The sequence below is a fragment of the Microtus oregoni genome, unplaced genomic scaffold (genome assembly GCF_018167655.1).
Source record: "Microtus oregoni isolate MIOR12 unplaced genomic scaffold, Mior012 000026F_ref0000081, whole genome shotgun sequence".
NCBI lineage: Eukaryota > Metazoa > Chordata > Mammalia > Rodentia > Cricetidae > Microtus > Microtus oregoni.
In genome coordinates, this window is record NW_024543085.1 from 18,108,199 (window position 1) to 18,129,326 (window position 21,128).

General features: G+C 42.2%; 1 protein-coding gene across 1 annotated transcript in view; it reads right to left on the bottom strand.

Moving 5' to 3' along the window:
- Positions 1–551: 551 nt before the first annotated feature.
- Positions 552–21,128, bottom strand: part of Fam3c (FAM3 metabolism regulating signaling molecule C) — a 50,816-nt gene continuing 30,239 nt past the window's right edge. The window contains exons 6-10 of the mRNA XM_041675693.1: positions 13,604–13,662; positions 12,508–12,558; positions 10,275–10,359; positions 2,699–2,825; positions 552–2,012 (exon numbers count right to left, since the gene is read on the bottom strand). Of these exons, the coding sequence (XP_041531627.1) occupies positions 1,923–2,012; positions 2,699–2,825; positions 10,275–10,359; positions 12,508–12,558; positions 13,604–13,662 (412 nt within the window). The 3' untranslated portion in view covers positions 552–1,922. The remainder of the gene's footprint in view (positions 2,013–2,698; positions 2,826–10,274; positions 10,360–12,507; positions 12,559–13,603; positions 13,663–21,128) is intronic.

Genomic DNA, 21,128 nt, shown 5'->3' on the forward strand with positions numbered 1-21,128 from the left:
GGGCGCACTCATGATTACAGATGGAACTGCATCCGCAGGCCTCTTCCATCACTTCAAAGACTACACGCCAGTGTTAGAGCTTTGACTTTAATAAAGAAAATTCTCAACACCAAATGAGTGTTGTTTCACTTCTAAGGCTGATGTGAACGTAAAACAGTCGATTATTGCTTCCAGTTATGCTGGTGCAACCAACAAAAGACAGGAGCCAGACGAAAACAATGGCACTGTAGCAGTTCCAAAGGCAGTGCTACCCTTCCCACACTTTATACTGAAGAGACATCTCTCCGGTCTGTAAAATCCAAAGGGATCATCTGTTGTCAAGCAACTTAATTTCAACACATGTTCAGACATATCCAGAGAATATTACTGTGTTTAATGCAAAGACTTAATTTTTTAAATGTAAAGAAGTACTAAAAAATTGTCAAAAAAGACAGTCATGTGATGTCCTGCAGGTACAGTATGTACTTTGTCAAATACACACACACACACAATTGACAATGTGCAACCAAGAGTACTTACATTATTAAAAAAAAACAAAAAAACAAAAAACAAAACCTGCAACATTTATTTTCCAATCCCTAGAAACTGTAAAACAACTAACAGAATCAAGGGAAATATTTCACATGTCAAGACAGGCATGTGGGGCATGAGTAAGGATAGAAGCACCAGAACTCTTCAAAGTTTACAAAACTGGCCCGAAGACAGAAGACAGGACTCTTTATGAACTACTACATTCGGTCTGCGAGAAGAAACAGTAACACAAGGTCAGTAATATTCAAGAAATATGGGACTTGCTTCCAGCTTTTAACAAAATAGCAAATACTGTTTTTTGATTTTTATACAAGCCACCTAAATTTTAGGTTCGAATTTTAAGTGTTGCCTCATCCCATGAAAGGCAGCATGAGTCCTCCACTTGTGTATGTTGCATTTTAAGTACTCCATACATGTCACATATGATAGGTATTTAGTGCCCTAATAAAGTAATTGGGACTTTATAAAATATTCTGCTGCAATTTCAGGCAATGGTTGCTACTATGAAATTAGAAGTAAATAACAGAAGTTCTTGATTTACAAATCAAAGTTGTCAGAGGAGATTAATCCTTGTACTCAGTGCCTGCCGGCAACCAAGCAGACAAGAGCCTGCATTGCCCTAGGGGCACGGACCGAGCAGTGGAGAATGACCTGATTAGGTTGAGGAAGGGACCTGGCCTGGTTCTCCAGGCGAACTCTAAAAAGCTTATACAAAAATCACATAATTCATACTGCTAACACAAAATCCAGAAGATGAGCCCCAAATGACACCTATATTAATGTTCATTTTCAGTGTATAAAAAAAACCGTTGTGCTTTTCACAAACCTGATGAAAATTTTCATGTGAAACATTTTATTTCTTGCTTTCTTTGGAAGGAAAAAAATTAAGACTACGAAAAGAGATGTGCTAGGAGCCAGACTGTAAGATAACATACATACAACTAGCCAAAAATCTCTTTAATTTAAAGGATACTGTCATCACATGCCAGATATTTATACAGAGACATATGTACGAATAAGATTTCCTCCCTAAAAGCCATGTTTTTCCAGGACGGAGTTTCACAGCAACCAGAATAGAAATCAATGCCTATGCAGCCGGCCTGGTTACCCACCGAATATGCTTTCCGTACTGAAGTACATTATTGCCACTGAAGTCTACACGTTGTTCTTGTAGGGAAATGTGCTTAAAAGGGGTTTAGTGATCGGAGGGCTATTTACAAAGGTAGTCATTTATGTTAACAATAAATAATCCTGGAATCGACAGAGACAATCTTGCTCGTGCACACCCTGGACGGCCGCATGCTGCTAGAATATGTACACGGAGTAGAGCGGCGGCTTTGCAGCCGGCCGCGTCAGAATCAAAGTGCGTTCCTCCTGTCTTCACGCTCCCTTCAGTCTTGCTTCTGGGGGATGCATCCTTCCATCTCCACCACCTCGGGCCATCCTTCGTACTTGTTTGTATCCTTATTGTTCTTTATGTGCTGCAGGGACACAACGGCAGTGCACAGCTTAACGAATGTTTGCGATCTGCTAACTCGCAATAAATAGCATAACCCGCTCAGCCTCGTTTCAGTAACACAGGTCAACAATGCGGTAACATAAATTACAGCTCCAGAGATTACAGGAGGGACCTCTGTGGGCAGGGAGCTATGTGGCAAACCTTACAAAAATAAAAAACGCGTGTAAAGAAAAATCTCCAAACGTTTTTAGAGGATTATTTGTCGAAAAGTTTACATTCTATTGGAGCTCTGAGATACCTGCAAATTCAGCCGTTCCAGCATGAAAGCATAGCTGAAATCCTTAATAACCGAGAATGGTAATGCACTGTCGAATAAGGGGGTAATAATTTTAAGTTTTGAAAATTTTTTTAAAAGTCATCATTATTTTAATTATATACCAAGAACTTATAAAAACTATCTGGATATTTTCAGTATTTGCTTAATCTAATTTTCTTTTATCTTTTCTTTTTGGGGGGAGGATGAAGGGGTTCAGATCATGTTTCTCTACATAGCCCTGGCTGTCCTGGAACTAACTCTGACTCTGAGTCCACCCGCCTCTGCCTCCCAGGTGCTGGGATTAAAGGAGAACACCACCACTGCCCAGTACTTAATATAATTTCTAAATAAATGGTTTGAGAATATTATATGAGAAAAACTCAGACGCTAACCTGTTCAAAGGGGCTCTTGGTCTTAATCCCCTTCCCACCACAGAAGACCCAGTTATCTCGGAAGCCAAGACTAGTGATGGACGTACTCCCCAGCTCACCAATGAGCCGTCGCGCCTCGTCGGTGAGTCTGAAAGAGAGGACCAGACATGAACACGGGCACTGCACTTTTTAAACACTTACCCAGAGACTCACTGAATGTGAGGGTGAAATCACTTCAGATTAAATCAGAGAACAGAAAAAAAATGAATACAGGAAAAAATGTCTAAAACAACGTCTCTACTCAAGCTCTTTAGTGACGAAAGGCAGCAACAAAGAGAACAGTCAGAGCGTGCCCCGTAAACAGCCGCATCTCCTGACAGTTTGTCTGCACGGAGTTATTTCCAAGTACGCGCACCATCAAGGGAGACCACAGCCCTGCGAACATACACAGCCAGCGTCTTCACTCACTCCCCAAAGCCTTGTGAATTCCGTGGCAATGGAAGAGAAACAAACACTGATGGACGCTGGGGGCTTCTCAGCACTGCCTTTTATTGAAAGCAAATTTTGAGAAGAGATATACAAATTGTCCTTTAGTTATTTAATAAAAACGGACGTCGGAACCACGTGAGGGCTAAATGTTTACCAGGAAGATGGTAACGAAAGCCAGCCTCCAGACAAACTCTCAATTGAAAGGTGCCACTAAAAATATCTGCAGGGATCCCTAAAATGTTGTTGAGTGATTCCCTCTCCTGTCTCACAAAGAGCAGAAACAAAGTGATGAACACTAGCTATAGGGCTAGACAAGGAAAACCCAGAGTCAGATACACAGGCTATCTGACATGACGTCCTGCATAAACACACAAAACCACCCCCAACGACGACAGGACTTTTATAGACGTGTGTAGCTCTATCCTGCTAACACTCGGAGCACCATGCTCCACCTGAAAACAGCAGGACAGTCAATGAGGAAGGTGCTGATCCACGCCTGTAGCAGCCTTCCGTTCTCTAAGGCTTTAATGAACGAACTCCATCTTAAACTGACTTAAAGTGCGGTGCTTTCCATTTCAAGGAGGAGCTTAATAAAACATGAACCGCACCGATGTAACATTCAGCTTTCACAGATTATTCAGTCACATCCAGAGGACACAGGGACTGCTTCAGACACAGCTGGAAGGCTGTTGTCACCCTGGAGGAAGCTCACCATATCAGTGAGAAAAGAAGCAAAAGTCCCAGACATGCGGCCTGCCAGACGCACTTCTGAAAAGGTGCGGCGTGAGCGGGAGAACCAAAAAGAAGCATATTGCCTGCGTTCACGAGAAGCCCATGAAAACAGAACACCAAATAATCAATGTTTAGAGGACTGGGGAAATGGTGCAGTGGCTAAGGGCTGCTGCAGCTCCTGCAAAGGACTCGAGTTCAGTTCCCTGATACTGCAATGGGTGGCTCGCAGTCAGGCATAACTTCACTTCAATGCCTCTGAGGGCACTCACACACACACACACACAATTAAAGAGAGAGAGAGAGAGAGAGAGAGAGAGAGAGAGAGAGAGCAGGCTTCAAAGCTACACAGAGAAACCCTGTTTCAAAAAAACCAAAAAGGAAGAGAAAAAAACCAAGAGGCATGCCACCTGAGTCCGTGGGTCTGTGAAGACCCTTGCACGGATGGTGCACACATGCTTCTGGCTCCACCTCACGGGTTCAGCTGTCACTTCCCATGGCTGGCTCGGCTGTGGAGCACCTTCGGCACTGGAGCAACCCCTGAAAGGACTGGCTGAGCCCTGTCTCCCCAGAAGTCATGGTTCTTCTACACATGCAGTCTCACTATGTGCTCCACTGTCTGGCTACTTTTCAGAGAACTCTCTGCTTCTCTCTACACAAGCAAAGGAGCTGCGCTCCTGGAAGGAGAGTAAAACATACTGCCATGTGAATACAAGGCAATAGGCTTCAGGGTGCCAACCTCACTGCCTCCTGAGAGCCACAGGGCTCTATTCACATTGGTTCTTTAGAAAAAGTAGTTTGCAATCTTGATAAACTGAAATGATGAATGCTAAATTTGCAAACAATAGTAACAACGCCCCCTCCCCCCCAATACAGGGGTTATGCTAATGCTGTGTGCTTTAGTTCTTACTGATGGTCGTCACTAGCTGACCTCTTCTGAACCAATCAGTTTAGGAAGCTTAAGCAGATGGCTTGGTGGCTAAGAGCGCACGAGGATGGTTTGAGCATTAGCATGTCCATTAAAGCCAGGGAGGCCACATACGCCTGTACCCCTGGTTCTAGGGAGAACACGGAGGCTGCAGGATGGTATGGGAAGCTGGCTTGCTAACCGACGGCCAGGTGAGAAATGGTACGTGGCAGATGCAGCCAGAGACTGTCTCAAGGGAATGAGCAGAAAGCAAGAAGAGGACACCTGATGTCCTCAAGGGCATATACCCTTACACAATCTTTTGTAAACACACACACACACACTTTTTTTTTAATGTTGGGAACCAGCAAGAGGGCTCAAGAAGATAAAAGCTCTTGACAGGATGCACGAAAATCTGAGTTTGGTCTCCAGGACAGACATGACGGAATAAAGAACGAACTCTGGCGAGTTCTCCTCCGGTCTCCATATGCACACCATGGAAGAGTATGTGTGCTCATTAACACATCCACAATAAATAACGTGTAATGCATTTTTAAAGGATTATGTAGAATCAATTATTTTAGTGAAGAATTTTCTTTAAGATAAATAAAAAAAAACTTTCCAATAATAAACAGGAAAGAAACAAAGGGGTCAGGTTTTCAAGGTCATCCTAATGCTGGAGATTACCCAGAACAGAAATAGCTGTAATGGGGTCCCAGATCTTAGTAGGACCCGAAACCTTAGTATAACTGACTCCGTGATGGAAGTGCCATCCAGGCCATAAAACAACGCGTATGGTGCTACCTGCTAAAACAAAGCAAAGACCTAATCTGTCAAAGCGCACAGTACTGGGAAAGCTTCTAAATGGCTAATGAAGTTCTGCTTCCACAAACTGTTCTTGTGACCTGAAGGGTGTCACCCAGGACATGATCTTTATGTTGAAAAGCTCACCCTAAAAAAGGCTGAGATTACTGGGGTCCTGAACACCCAGTGTAGCTGCTGGCTGACAAAGACTATTGGTTCAAACCCATGTCCTCTCTGGTGGACACCCCACCACACAGGGAGGAACAACTAGAGATGGAAGTCTCTGTTCAGGTTCCACTCTTACTGGGAAAGGAGGTATACTCAGCAGGTCTACACCATCCAGTCTCTTCAAGAAGGTAGACCTAATAGGCCTACGCCATCTGGCCAAGCCACGCCTCTTCTCCCAAGCATAGAGCAGAAACGGGAGAACCAGTGGTCTAGGATCAATTCTGACCAGCAGGAAAGAACAAGCCATAAGTACCAGGAATTCTGGAAGAAAACAGTGATACTCCTCTAGAGTCTGAAGACTAAGAAATATAATCACAGGTGGCTAGAGAGATCAGAGATGAAACACCGTTCCTCAAAAATTCTTATGAGCATGTAGTTTATTGAAATCAAACATAGTTCTAGGAGATATCCCAGTGAGTCAACACACCTGCCAACAAGCTTGGCGGCCTACGTTTGATTCCCTGGGCCCACAAGGCAGGGAAGAGCCAGTTCCTGAAAACTATCCTCTGACCTTCACCCGTATGCCATCTACTCCCCTGCCCCCACCCCCAATAAATAAATAAATAAATATAAAACAAGCAAGCAAAGAAAAATAATTTTAACAGTATAACAATCTGGGTAGGGAAGTAATTTCTAAATTGGTGCTACCACAGGACTATACCTAACTGAAAACAGGAAGCTTTTAAAATCTAAGGCAAAGCACATTACTAAAGAGGATGCTTTGAGTAATACTATATGAAGACCTGCCGTGTCAGAATGAAACAAGACTCAAAACCACTTTTTTAAAAAAAAAATCTGCTATGAAGACAAAAAGAGTAGCAACGAAGTGTAATGAAGAAACCTGGTGTTACAAAAAGAGGAACAGGATACTGTCTGATCAAGGCCATCTGCCCAGGGAGGTGAGCACTGCTTGGGTGGTGGAACAAAGAACCATAACCAAGTCCAGGAATGCATTTTAAATACAATCTAAGCCTCTGGGTCCACATACATCACACACAAAGTTTCTAAAGGAAACGCCTGATGCAATCTAAGGACACGTCAACTGTTCTATAATGAAAAATGGAGATGTTAAGACATTAAAAGTTTAATACTCCAGGGTTTTCTTTTTGTAAATCGTGTATTTTATCTTTAAAATAACCTTTGTTTAATTATTTCTGAGATGACACCCTTCCTCCTAATCCTCCCTCATATCCTATCATTGCTGTCTTTCCAATTTAATTCATGGCCTTCCTTTGTCTTGGCTGTCCTGAAATTCACTATGTACACCAAGCTGGCCTGCCTGTGCCTCCTCCAGACTGCTGGAATTAAAGACAGGAGCCGCACGTACAGACTCTTGGTGGTGCTGATGTGTGTTCCTAAATAAATACATCCAACATGCTCTGCACATATGCTGGTACTTCATGGCTCCGGTATCACGGCAGAAGAGAAGAAAGATGCTAAGAGCCAGAGGAACAGGAAGTATGCTGTGAGATTTCTTGATCTCCTAGAAGTATCAGTAGCCTCAGGCAAAGTCTCAAACATGCCTAAACATGACCTGAGCAAGGAGAATAACAACAGACATGTTAACATGGCAGGGAAGGGGCACTCAGGAGGCCTCAGCCCTAGACAAACCACACAGGCAAAGAAGGAATGCTGAGAAACAGTCACGCTGATGGATTATCCAGTTTTTGTTTTGTTTTTTAAGGCAAACAGGGCCAAGGAAATGATGGCTTGGTGCTGAAGTACTTGCAGGGCAAACAAGAGTTTGATTCTAGAATTGCACTTAGAAGCCAGAAGTGAGAGCGTACACCTATAACCCTGACTCCAATAAAACAAATTCCAATTCCGAGCAAAACGCTAGCTCAGAAGACAACAAAAAGCCCTTGTGAGTACAACAATGAAGGGAGGCATGGGGGAGGGGGGGGTGTGTAGCTGGAAGGGCACAGGAGCAAATCCAGCCAAGCTAAATGACATCTCTGAAACTTAAGCTCCATGGCAGCAGATCAGGGCGCTGTAATTAGTTTCCTCTATGAATTTCAAGTTAGCAACCGATAGCCTCAGAAAAACGCTGTCGTGAGTAGAGGAACTAAGTTGCAGCTGGACGGCACACCTACTGGGGGACACTGGCAACTGTCCGCAAAGCCATCCCTGCAATGGATTAACGGAAGAATCCGGTGAGCAACCAGGTCTCTAGCTTGGTGGCATGCTGCCCTTCGTAAACATTTTTATCAAGAGCTGAAATCACATGAATGGCTTTGGAGTGAGTACAAAGCCTGGATCACAGAATCCTCCTAGGACACACGTCAGACTCAAGACCAAGCAGGCCCAATCAGTACAATCAAATATAACAGGAATAAATGAATATAAAGTTCTTCATTTACATTAAATAAAATCAAGTTCAGAATGGGGAAAAACCTGACTTGGCAATGGCTTAAAAAATAAAGAACGGCTGAGATCAAAAGAAAAGATTTGACAATTTAACAATCTAACTTGACTAAAAATTTATGAGCCAAAAATGTGATTTGATTGCTTAAAGAAAACTAATATAATTCCAGTCTGCATGAATATTCAAAGAAATGTAATCTCTGAGACATGGCAAGTTAGCGTCTCCGCTGTAGCCAGTTCTGGCCAGACCACATCTGGAACACTGGGTTTAATTTGAGACACTCATTTTAAGAGAGACAATAACGAACTAAAGAATGCCCAAGAAATACAGCCAAAAAGGGAAACCAGCGAGAACCTAATATGATAAAGGGTTTGAAAAAGCTATGTGCATTGAGTCTGGAAAATTGAAAGAAAAATGTCAATTAGCTTCAAATATTTTGGTATCAGGTGACAAGGGAATGCTTTCACTGTTTTGCTATTCCATTTACCCAACATAAGGACTGTTGGACAGAATGGAGAGCTGGCCCCGAGAAGACAGCATCTCTTCACTCTGCCCTCAGCTTCTTTTGTTACAAATTGGGAAACAGCGAGGGTACTGGCCTCCAGCAGGTGGGGAAGTCCAAGGACACAGTTGAGATTTTAAGAACTTGTCCAGGCTTGCTGGCTGCTTCAGGTGGGCTTCAGGGCACCCACAGTGCAACCTTCTCAAGGCTACATCAGCATCTCATCAGAGTTCTGATTCCCATCAGCTCAGGAATAAAAGCATGCGGTGGAAAAGAAAGGTCACGTGTGTCTAGATAGAAAAGGTGCCTCTATGTTAAAAGCTGACATTATACATATAATAGCCCATAACCTAGACAGACCACTGCACAAGTCACTTTTGCTAAACGAATAGAAGTTTACTTAATTAGACGCTGTACTACTTAACTATAAAACCTGCCAGACACACTAAGCTTCGAGTTTATCGATTTAACATTATCGTAAGTTGAGTCAGTGAAAATGCAATGTCAGTGTCCCTCATAAAGTACTCTAAAAAGTAACATCGGAGAGGAATAAAGCATGCTCATTTTGACAAATCAGTCATAAGGCAACTGAAACAGTGTCCTCACGAACAGAAAGAAAGAAATTAACAGAAGAGAACAACAGAAAACCCAAGTCATCTTAGAACCTGATACAACACAGACACTGGAGATCTCCGGAGATTACAAATGGGTTTTTAAAATACAGGAAAAGGTTAAAATCACTGCAAGAGAAAATCTACTGGTTATCTAATTTGGAGATGGAAAAATACTTCTCGAGTTTAAGAGTCAGAGAAACTAGAAGGAAAAATCTACAGTCTCAAATATATAAATGCTACCCTATCTGCTAGAAGTCAAAGATACCTCAAGTGGACAAAACAAAAAGCAAACCGCCTATAAAAACTGTATCTTTAATAAAGGAACTCATCAATATCTTAACATATAAAGGGCTCTTACAAATCAATATGCACCAACTTGAATGGTCAAAGGATAACTCATAAAAGAAAATATACATAAGAGAAAAAAAGAAAAAAACCCACCTTGTACACATACACACACACATGCACACAGACACACACACCCCTCACATCTATGTCCTTGACCATTAATTTCACTTTTAGAAATTTACCCTAATGTTATAATCAAAGGTAAAGAAAAAATTATGTAAAAGAACGTTATTCATTAGATAAAAAACTTTGTAGTTAAAAAGAAACTCTTCATAAATATGAGCCCACAGGTCAAACTGCTAAGAGCCATAAAAATGCTACTCAAGAATGTTAATCCAAAAAAACAAAGAAATGTTAGAGAAAACAACTTAATGCTCTTACAATGTAAAAGAAGTTATAAAACACTATGTACAGTGTGGTTCAAATTTCATCATAACACATGAAGAAATTTTATATGTAAAGATAGAAAGGAAATAGGATTTTTAAAAACTGATAGCACTTATCAATAGTTACCTTATCAACGTAATAGATTTTGTTTTTCAGTGAAAATATACTGCTTTTTAAAGGATAAATTATAGCACCAAAAGTTGTTAGGCTCTAATTTTACATACTTGGTCGCTCCATCGTCGTATGTTGCCATTAACACTATTGTTCCATCTTGTATGTTCTTCAGAAACTCAATGAATGGTGCCACATCTGAAGAAAAAGAGGGTTAGAGATTTTCTTAGAAATAACGGAATTACTATCACAATAATCTATATAATTAATGTCACATGCAGTTTCCATAAAACAACTGTTTCTAAATGAAAAGTAATTTAAGGTAAGACAGACAAATCTTAGGGAAAGCTTAAAAACTCAAAGTTTTTAAGTCCAGCCAGGCAAGCAAAAAAAAAAAATAAATAAAAAACACTAAACAAAATTACCAAATTTATTCTTTAATATGGTCCCTCCACTTCCTGATTTCGTTCCCAGTTCTGAATCATCTTGAGTCTTTCATACTTGTATGCACAGGAAAGTCATGTCAGCACATCACTTGTGAAGTGAGGGCCTCAGAAAGCTCTCAGAAATACGTAAGTGAGCTTAGAGTCCACAGGAAGCCTGATTCTCAGGTCCAGGTGAAGCTCTGGGGACTAGACTGGCATGGCATTGAACGTTAATATGGGTGCTTTTCTGGGAAAAGGAAGCCCTGCTCTTATCCAATTTTCAGAGACCTCTGTAAAACATTTTTAATCAGTAGGAAGGTGGGTTTAGAAAGAGTTTTTAGGTGTACCATTCTGTGACAAACTGGGGGAAGGAATGTAGACCGTGACTAAGAGCCAAACTAATTACGGCCAACATTGGTCCTCTTAGGAAACCAATCCACAGGAAGTTCCCAAAAACCCAGCTCAGGGAGTGCAAACTGGTGTCGCCAGATAGACTGGGCGTGGACTAACGCATTTTCCATCACGAGCTCTCTGCAATGCTAGCTTTCCTTATAGACCACAAGCCTAAGTCTACTCCAAAACTATATTACTTCAAGTCTTCCCAACTTCTTTTTTTTCAACATCGAAGATTCCAAAGATTTTTCTCTAATTGATTGTATTTTACAGTAAGCACATTTTCAGTGAGGGAACATAAATGCCAACAAATCATTCCCATTGAAAGGAGAAGATGGCATTAAACTGCTATTATTTCTGAACCAGGAAGAGTCTTTGGCAGCAATGTGGTTCCTGTGATGGGCAGTGAGAGCAATCCCAGAGCTCTGTTTACATGCCCAATTTCAACAGCTTCATGGAAGAGTTTCTATGTTATAAATTATACTAAGAGCAATTATGCTCTCAGAATCTAAAATTGATGGGAACGGTGTAATTTAATATACGTCTGACAGCTATGAAACGTTCTCTAAAGCTTAAATAAATAACACATAGCGCCTTATTAAAAGCTGAAGAAATATTAGACACGTTAGCTTGTCTGGAAACTGAATATAAATGTCTGGAGGCCTGAGAGTAGCTAGTTTGTAGTGAAGCCAGGGAACCAAAAGATAAGCCAGGGTCGGCCCGCCTTCCTTAAAGACGAAGAAATCCTGGGGACTGGAAGGTTAGGCTACTCAGACATTAGCAGCCCACTTTTTACTCTTCCAGAGGACTTGAATCTGGCTCCCAGCATCACACCCGGTGGCTCACAGTGCCTGTAATTCCAGCACCAGGAATCCAGTGTCACCTGCCTCCTCAGCCACCTACACCCACGTGGCCAGACCTACATGAAGACACACATCTACACACAAATAAAATAATGAAAACAAACATTCTTCCTTTTCTTTTGTTTCTCAAAGAAACATTCCCCTTTGGAGTAACATTCTTTGGGGAGCCAGTCTTTGCTTCAAATTCACCAGTATTTGATGGCGACCTCTTCCTATTCCTAGGACTCCCAAACATGGAAGGGAAAAAATTCTGTGGCTTGTTCCGAGACCAGCAAATTATACAAGGAAAAGTCTGTGCGTTTTCTAAATGTTTGCCATTATAATAGTAGAGTCCAAAGGTAGAAACAGGATGGATTAATGGGATTATTGCTTTTCGAGAACGCAAGCCACTTCAGTCTAAAACTGTGTGAACTGGTTGTACCGGTCTACTGACCCGACTTTCAGGTAGAAATCGAAATCAAGTCAGGGTTTTTAGTCAGTTGTCCTGGGAAAACACGGAACGCTAATGTCCTTTAATCTCATTGGAATCTCAATCGCAGGCAACTTTCCTACCATAACCAAACCACATGCAACATGACAGTCCACTTCAACATGGCTGGACACGTAGGGAAACAAAGCGCAACCGCAAACAGCGGCAGCAGGAACACACGGTGAGTCGTACGTACCTCCACCCCACATGTCAAAATATTTGGTGTCTAGTACCTCCCCTGTCTTCCCTGAAAGAAACAGAATACACATCAAATTTAAATCACACAACTGAAATATCAGCGTAGAAAAAAAAAGTCTTCCCCAACGAGGGACATGAACTCAGCAACAGAAGGAATGCTTCCAGAACTTACGATCTGAAGCACACACACGGCTGTGCCTCACTGACTTCAGACCAGTTCCGTACTACACTCCACTTTCCTATGTGGTCAGCAAGCCACAACATTAACCACCAACACATAACCTCTACAGCAAAGAAACTAGCTACTTAAATCAGAGCGAAAACAACAATCTATGTTAAAACTTTTGTTTCCAAATAAAATTTACACATAGTTTATCTAGAAGATCCATTAAATAGAAGAGACATTAAAATTTTTTACTTGGGGGGGAAAAAGTACAAAATCATATAAATGCTACTTATGATTAGAGCAAAGAGAGCTTCTCTCTGCTGGGGGCTGGCTGTACGGCTGCTCGTAGAGTCTACTCACCCCAGGCAGTTACAGGGAACACGTGTCTGAGCAGAGGCAAGCAGTGCACAGGCAGCCTGCACTTCCTGGGCTGGATGCTTAAGATCTACTTTTGCAACAGATACTACGTCCAGGATTCAGTGAATTTAGGGGCACAAATAACCTCTAAGAAAAATGTGGACAGTACTGAAAACTTACAACAAATTATGACTTTATTCTCCCTTCTACTTATCTGACGGTCCACCATCCTTTGTCATTTTACACACCCTTAATCCTGTCTACCTAGCTCCTTAGTAAGAATTTTGAAAGGTGCAGCAAGGTTGTATCCATTTCAGTGTCAGGGTTGTGGCTTGCAGCTTCACAAGAAGCTTGCCACACAATGCACATGACTACAATATGCCCAAGAAAACATGCTGCCCACCAGGAGATTCCAAGTCTCCATCTACAATGGTTTGGACAAGAGGATATCCTTGTTGGGAAGGTTTCAATATTGAGTGGTGCTTTCTACTCTGGTGCCAAGGGTAAATTTTAGTGTGGGGCATACATACACCCATTGATTACATCCATAAAGTACAATAATTATTCTTACCATTTACCAAGGCAACATTTATTCCTCTTCCAACGTTGTTTTTGACACCGCTCATCAGACTAAAGGAAAAGAAGTCAAGACAAACTCATTAGAATTAGATAGTATATGGACATGCCACACAAATACAAAGCAAAAAAAAAAAAAGGTATTTTACACATAGCAAACACTCAGCTCAGCAAATTAAAAACTTACTCCATCAAAGACAGTCATAAGTTGGATCAACTGTAATGTCAACTAAAATACTTCATAAAATCAAAAACTACACACAAAGGTACACTGGCGCCAGAGAGAGTTCAGTGGTTAAGGACATTACTCACACAGAGACCCAATGCCCACGCCAGAAGGCTCCCAACCTCCTCTAACCCCAGCTACAGGGATCTGATGTCTCTGGCTGCCATCAATGCCTACACTCATGTGCACACACCCAGGCACACACAAATGAAAGGAAAGCCTTTAGAAAGCATTATGGCTCAACGACAGTGTTCCTGCTCTGCCTCATTCTGTGCAGGGCCACCTGAGCAATCCTTTAAGACATGGGCAATACCGGGCTCGATCCCCACCACTCGCAAGAAGCCAAACGCACCCTCTCCCCACCTCCGCAGGGTCACTGTGACACAGTGGCATGAAATGGAGTCGCATTCTGTATGGACATTTTAAAGTCTGAAGCTGAAGGAATAATGGACAATTGCCATGCCCGTGCCACCTCGCTGTGAACATTTTCCTATCTTCCTAGTGATTATTTTTTTTAAAGATTTATTTATTATGTATACAGCATTCCTTCCATGTATGCTTGCATGCCAGAAGAGAGCGCCAGATCTCATTATAGATGGCTGTGAGCCACCATGTGGTTGCTGGGAATTGAACTCAGGACCTCTGGAAGAGCAGTCAGTGCTCTTAACCTCTGAGCCATCTCTCCAGCCCTTCCTAGTGATTATTAACAAACACTTTCTCCGCACGCAAGAGGAAAGCTGTACTTGCTGATTACCTCACCACAGCCATGAATGGGCTGCCTGGGATTACCAACGTCGCTGCAGCCAACAGACCGTAATGACAGATGACAGTGGGGTGGAGGGCACAGTGGTAACTGACCTCGCTGCAGTCTACAGACTACAGAAGACCACAGTGGCACGCTGGCTTGCTATCAGTTTATTGTATTGACTATTAAACCAAAACTTGTAGGTAATGTTAAATTAATAGAATTAAATGTAATAGCAATGTCCTCAGCAGTGTGCTGGAAGAGGGGTACTGTGCGAACATTAGCACAATGCAAACTTTTCTGATAAAACATGTAACACACAATTTTGCAAAAAAAAAAAAAAAACCACACAATACTTTATCATCCATCTCTCATCGCCAACTAATTCACACAGGTGTCAACGGATTTCCACCAAACTCATATCTAGAACTGAACTGTGGTTGCAGGGAATATAATTGTAACAAGTGCGCCAACATACCGTAGCACAAAGACAGAAGGGGAACCATTGGCTATAATAGAATCAGCTGCATAATGGTGGTAATAAATTCATTGTAAACATAAGGATATAGGTAATAGAAAGTAAAAGAGTAAGAAAGTCTTTATACAAACAAGCCACAGAGGAAATACAAACAATTATCAATCAATTTTAAAAACGGCAGAAGGTTGGGTGGACATTTCTCTATGGTGAATTTAAAGAATGTAAGACATTATTAACAACTACGGAGGCACAAATCATGGACTCAATGAGCTACAACTTGACTCCTATTAGATGCACAGGCATACAGAGGACCCAGGACTTCATACAGCGTTAGTACAAAAGTCAACCGATGATGTCACTTTGGAAAATCAATATGACAATTCCTTAAAAAGCCAGACAGCTATCAGAAAGAAAAGTCCATTCAGTACAAGTACAGAGAGTGAAAACACATCCATATAAAATCTGCAGAGAAATGCTTCAGAAACACTTCTCTTGATAGTCAGAGAGTGGAAATAACTCATGCATCTACCAACTGCTAAAGGGCAAAGCAAATGAGGCATATCTGTAATGGGAAATCATTCATCCGTGACGAGAATTAACTGATACGTGCTACAAGCTGGATGAACCTTAAAAACATTATATCAAGCGAAAAAGCCAGTTCCTGAAGACCACAGATAACACATCTCTGAAACATCACAAACAAGCCAGTCGGCAGGGACAGAAGCAGACAAGGTGATGTAGGACTTGCTGTGGAATAGAATGGAAATGAAGAGGGGCCAAAGTCAAAGGGCACAGCTTCCTTTAGAAGTGTGGTGAGGTTCTACGCTGGGACTGCAACCCCAGTGTTCTAGAGACAGGGAGTCAGGATAGCCATAAGAGAATGAAGGAAGGAAGAAAATGACTAAAATGACTACAGCACAGTTTGTACACAATGATGAATCACACGACAAACCGGTGACTGCACAGTACAGACGAGGAAAGCTAGGCATATCAACTGCATCTCCCAGCTGTCTAAACAACAGGATTTGCTGTGAGCACACACAGAAGACCGACATAAGCTTCACCACAGGACTACTGACTGGCTGGGTTGCACCAGGAAGAGGAGGGACGCTCCAGACTCTACAGAAGCACATTAGACATGTAAATTCCATCAGTGGTCCCAAAAAGGAATGGTTGCAGTTAATGTGTTGGTTAATAGTCAAACTCCAGTGACTTTCCAAGCAGAGATCCTCTTGGAACTCGCTTCTCTTTTACAATAAACTTAAGTTCATCACAGAGCAGAGAAAGGAAGGCAGCAAGAAGCACATTGCCACAGGCTTCCCACAAGAGGGCAGCAACCTACCAGGTTTTAAACAGATGGAACCAGGGAAACTTGCAATCAATGAGAAACTGCCAAAGAAACCAAATGCATCAAGAGCAGTCACAGCAACTAAAATAAAGAATACTTTATTCTTTATAACTGGGAAGGCCCTCTGGCCAACCACATACCTTCAGCAAAAACACCCTAAAGGAAAAGGCATAAACACTGCACATTTTCAAATACAGCTTTGCTTCCCATACCCGCCACCAGCTCTGGCTACTCTAAACATCTTGGAGGGAGCTGAGCAGTGAAAATATTCAACAGCTCTGGCTCTCCACAGCGATGACAAATAACACATACACGACAGGGAGCAAAATTAGCCCTGCCGTTCACTGCAATCTAGAGCGGTTGTCTATCTCCACAGTGGGTTCCTGGACTCAGATCGGGTACAAGGACACGTATTTTTATTATGCACCTGCACATTTTGTAGGGTAGATAGGCGGGCAAGAAATAAAAATTGTGAGTAGAGCCACCATGTCAAGCAGCGGGCATAACTAACGACAGTTTTATTCAACTACATGATTTTATATATCTGCGCAATTCGCTTTTCAATACAAATGAGATCGTAACACGGTAAGCAGGAAAACTTTCTCAGCACACATAGAAAATGACCTCAATCCTTTACCTGCATTGCTCAGAAGTTCTTGTGTGGTCTGGCTCAATCCCTTCCTGAACTTTCCTGAGCATGTGCTGAGGATATTGAGATATCTCTGCTCTGCCTCTGGCTGTCTCCTGATCCCTAGGTTCTTAGACCACACTCAGGGTCTTAGAACCAATCCACAACACTCAATCTAAACTTAGGCCCTTTCCCCTCACTTCCAATACTCTACTCACTAGACTTGATCCCTCCAGCATCCCATTGGAGATCCCCGACCAGTTAGTTATGAAGACCAGTGTCATGATCTGAAGCCTAGTTATAAAATTTTATCAATTATTAATCTTTCATGGGAAAAGTAGAATGATTCTTGAAATGCAGCTGATATGTGGGCAACCTCGATTTTTTTTTGGGGGGGGGAGAGTCAAACTACTGCGCAGGACAAATTCTACATGACATGCCCACCATGCTAGAACCAAAGAATCTGGCTCCTAGCCCGGCACAGTTAGGCTCAGCCGTACTCCCAAGAAGCATTTATTTGGGCTGAGAGATGGCTCAGAGGTTAAGAGCACTGACTGTTCTTCCAGAGGTCCTGAGTTCAATTCCCAGCAACCACATGGTGGCTCACAACCATCTGTAATAAGATCCGGTGCTCTCTTCTGGTCTGCAGGGATACATGCAGGCAGATGCTGTATACATAATTAATAAATAAATCTTTAAAAAAAAAAAGAAGAAGAAGCATTTATTTTCTATCTATCTTCTAAAGTGTGGTTGGAAGGCAGTGTTTGGAAGGGTTTGATCCCTTCCTTCCATTCAACTCCATACTTCAAAGAGACAGAGTAGGCGACAGACAAAGGTCCGTGGGTGAGGTATTCCAAATGAACCTTCATCCCCTTATTCAGTCTCAGACATGGACTCTTCAGTAAAGCAAGGGAGAAAGAACTGTCTTTAAACACCCAGACACTTCCTAAACCCATGTGCTCTGCTGTGTCAATAAACAGATCGGGGTACCGAAAAGTCAGAAGGTAGCTGATTTGGTAGAGGCTGCCCATCAGCCTGGGGGGAAGAACGGGAATGGACAGAGCTAAACATCGATTCTGCAAGAAACTGTTGCCCCATGTGGCTAATTCTTCCGTAGATCACTGCAAATTTAACTTAAGAGCTGTTTGAGATTCACACGTAAGAAGCTAGGAGAAAAGGCCCAGTATCTGCTGCGTGACTGTGCAGCATCTTCATCTTCGGTCTACACAGCCAGAGAGCACATCCACTACTAAATGAGCTCGTGTCCCGAGTTTCCTGAACAATCAGATGCAAAGCAACCAAAGCAGGGTTTCAATTTCAGAGTAGGAACTTGTGGCAAGGCAGGGTGACAAACCTACACGCATCCTGTGTAAAACACCACCACCAGGGAGCCACTCAGCTCAACCCAGAGCAGTCTGAGTCCAAGAGGCCCGCCGTGACCGCCAGGTCATTTCACACCTCAGCAAGCAACAACAAGACACTGGGCTATAATGCGACACAGTCACTGCTCTGGGAAAGCTGTCAATGGAACTTTGTTCTGACCAAGTATTTTTTATGTGGGATTTGTGGTCAAGAGCCCTGTGGAGAGCCTGGCATGGGTGGTAATCACCTTTAATCCCAGCACTCGGGAGGCAGAAGCAGGCAGATCTCTGTGAGTTTGAGGCCAGCCTGGTCTACACATTGAGTTATAGGGCAGTCAAGGCTATACGGAGAAATCATGCTCAAAAACAAACAAACAGGTTCTACTGGACCCCGCCCTGCCTGCCACATTCTTCCTTTTGTCCCCGGCTCATTGGACTACCAGCCATCCCTGTTTAGGTGCTGAGGAACTCCATCTGGATGGGTGAGTGTGTGCTATCCAGGGGCGGATTGTCCTGGAAGAGAGCACAAAGCCCCCTCCCCCAGCTCCTTCTGAAGGGCTGTCTTTCTTACACACGACCCCTCCACCCAAGCCTGCGTGATCTGCAAGGTCCTCTGCTCAGGAACAGTTTTCTGCTCCTACACTAAGGCTACCCACCCAGAGAGGTGAGCGCCTGCCTACCCGGCAGGCTTCAAGGACCCCCAAAGGGAGCGCAGGCACCTTCAGCTTGCAGGGCAGTGTCTCCTGTCTTCTACTCAACCCCGCCCTGCCCTCCAAGTTCGCCGGTTTGTCCATGGGTCATTGGATTACCAGGCGACCATGTTTCGGTGCTGACAAGTTTCATCTGGACGGGAAAGGTTCCTGTTTCTACACTGAGGAGATACACCCAGAGAGTCAATCACAGCAAAGTCTGGACCAAGACACCAGGCCTCTCCTGACCCCATTTGAAGGAAGAGATGGGAAGGCGCCAATGCAAGAATTCCTCCAACAACCTGAAAGGCAACATGACATCACCAGAATCCAGGGATCCTGAAACAAGAATTGTACACCCTACTCCAGAAGAATTAGAAGAAATTGACTCAAAAGTGAATTATATGAAATTAATATAGGACCTTAAACAGGAGGTGAAAAACTGCCATAAACAATTAGAGATTACAAACAAAAAGGTAGAGGAAGTGAATAAATCGCTCAAAGATACCCAAGAAAACCAAGAGAAACAAGAAAAAGCAATCAAACAGGTAAGGGAAGCAGTTCAAGACTTGAAGGATGAAATAGAAGTAATGAAGAAAACACAAACCGAGGTAAGGATGGAGATGGAAAATCTGGGTAAACGAACAGGAACTACAGAGACAAGTACTAACAACAGATTACAAGAGATAGAAGAAACAATGTCAGACACTGAAGATACCATAGAGAAAATAAACACACTGATCAAAGAAAACAGCAAAACCAACAAATTCTCATCACAAAACATTCAGGAAATCTAGGACACAATAAAAAGACCAAACCTAAGGATTATAGGGGTAGAAGAAAGGATTATAGGGGTAGAAGAACGAGAAGAAGTACAGCTCAACGGTCCAGAAAATATATTTAGTAAAATTATAAAAGAAAACTTTCCCAACCTAAAGAAAGATATTCCTTTGAAGGTTCAAGAAGCATACAGAACACCGAATAGACTGGACCAAAAAATTAAAACCAACTCCTCGCCAGATAATAATCAAAACACAAAACATACAGAATAAAGAAAGAATATTAAGAGCTGCAAAGGAAAAAGGCCAAGTTACTTATAAAAATAAACCTATCAGACTTACACCTGACTTCTCTATGGAAACCATGAAAGCGAGAAGGTCCTGGATAGATGTACTATAAAAACTAAGAGACCATGGATGCAAACCCAGACTACTATACCCAGCCAAGCTTTCGTTCACTATAAATGGAGAAAACAAAATTTTCCAGGATAAAAACAAATTTAAACAATACGTAGCCACAAATCTAGCCTTACAGAAAGTAATAGAAGGAAAATCACAACCAAAGAAGCCCAATAATGCCCACAATAACTCAGACAACTAATGACCCTTCACCAGCACAACTCGAAGAAGGGAAACACACAAACTCTATTACCAAAAAAAAAAAAAAAGAAAAGAAAAAATGACCAGAGTTAACAACCACTGCTCATTAATATCACTTAATATTAATGGACGCAACTCACCTATAAAGAGGCACAGGCTAAGAGATTGGATACGAAAACAGGATCCAACATTCTGCTGTTTACAAGAAACACACCTCAACCACAAAGACAGACATCTACTCAAAGTAAAAGGCTGGGAAAAGGTTTATCAAGCAAATGGTCCTAAGAAATGAGCAGGTGTGGCCATACTAATTTCGAACAAAGTTGACTTCAAACTAAAATCAATCAGAAGAGATGGAGAGGGACATTTTATACTCATAAGAACAATTCATCAGGACAAAGTCTCAATCCTGAATATCTATGCCCCTAATATAAAAGCACCCACTTACGTAAAAGAAACATTACTAAAACTCAAGCCAGTCATCAAACCACACACACTGATAGTAGGAGATTTCAACACCCCTCTCTCACCAATGGACAGGTCAATCAGACAGAAACCTAACAGAGAAATAAGAGGATTAAGGGAGGTAATGAATAAAATGGACTTAACAGACATCTATAGATCATTCCACCCAAATAGGAAAGAATATACCTTCTTCTCTGCAGC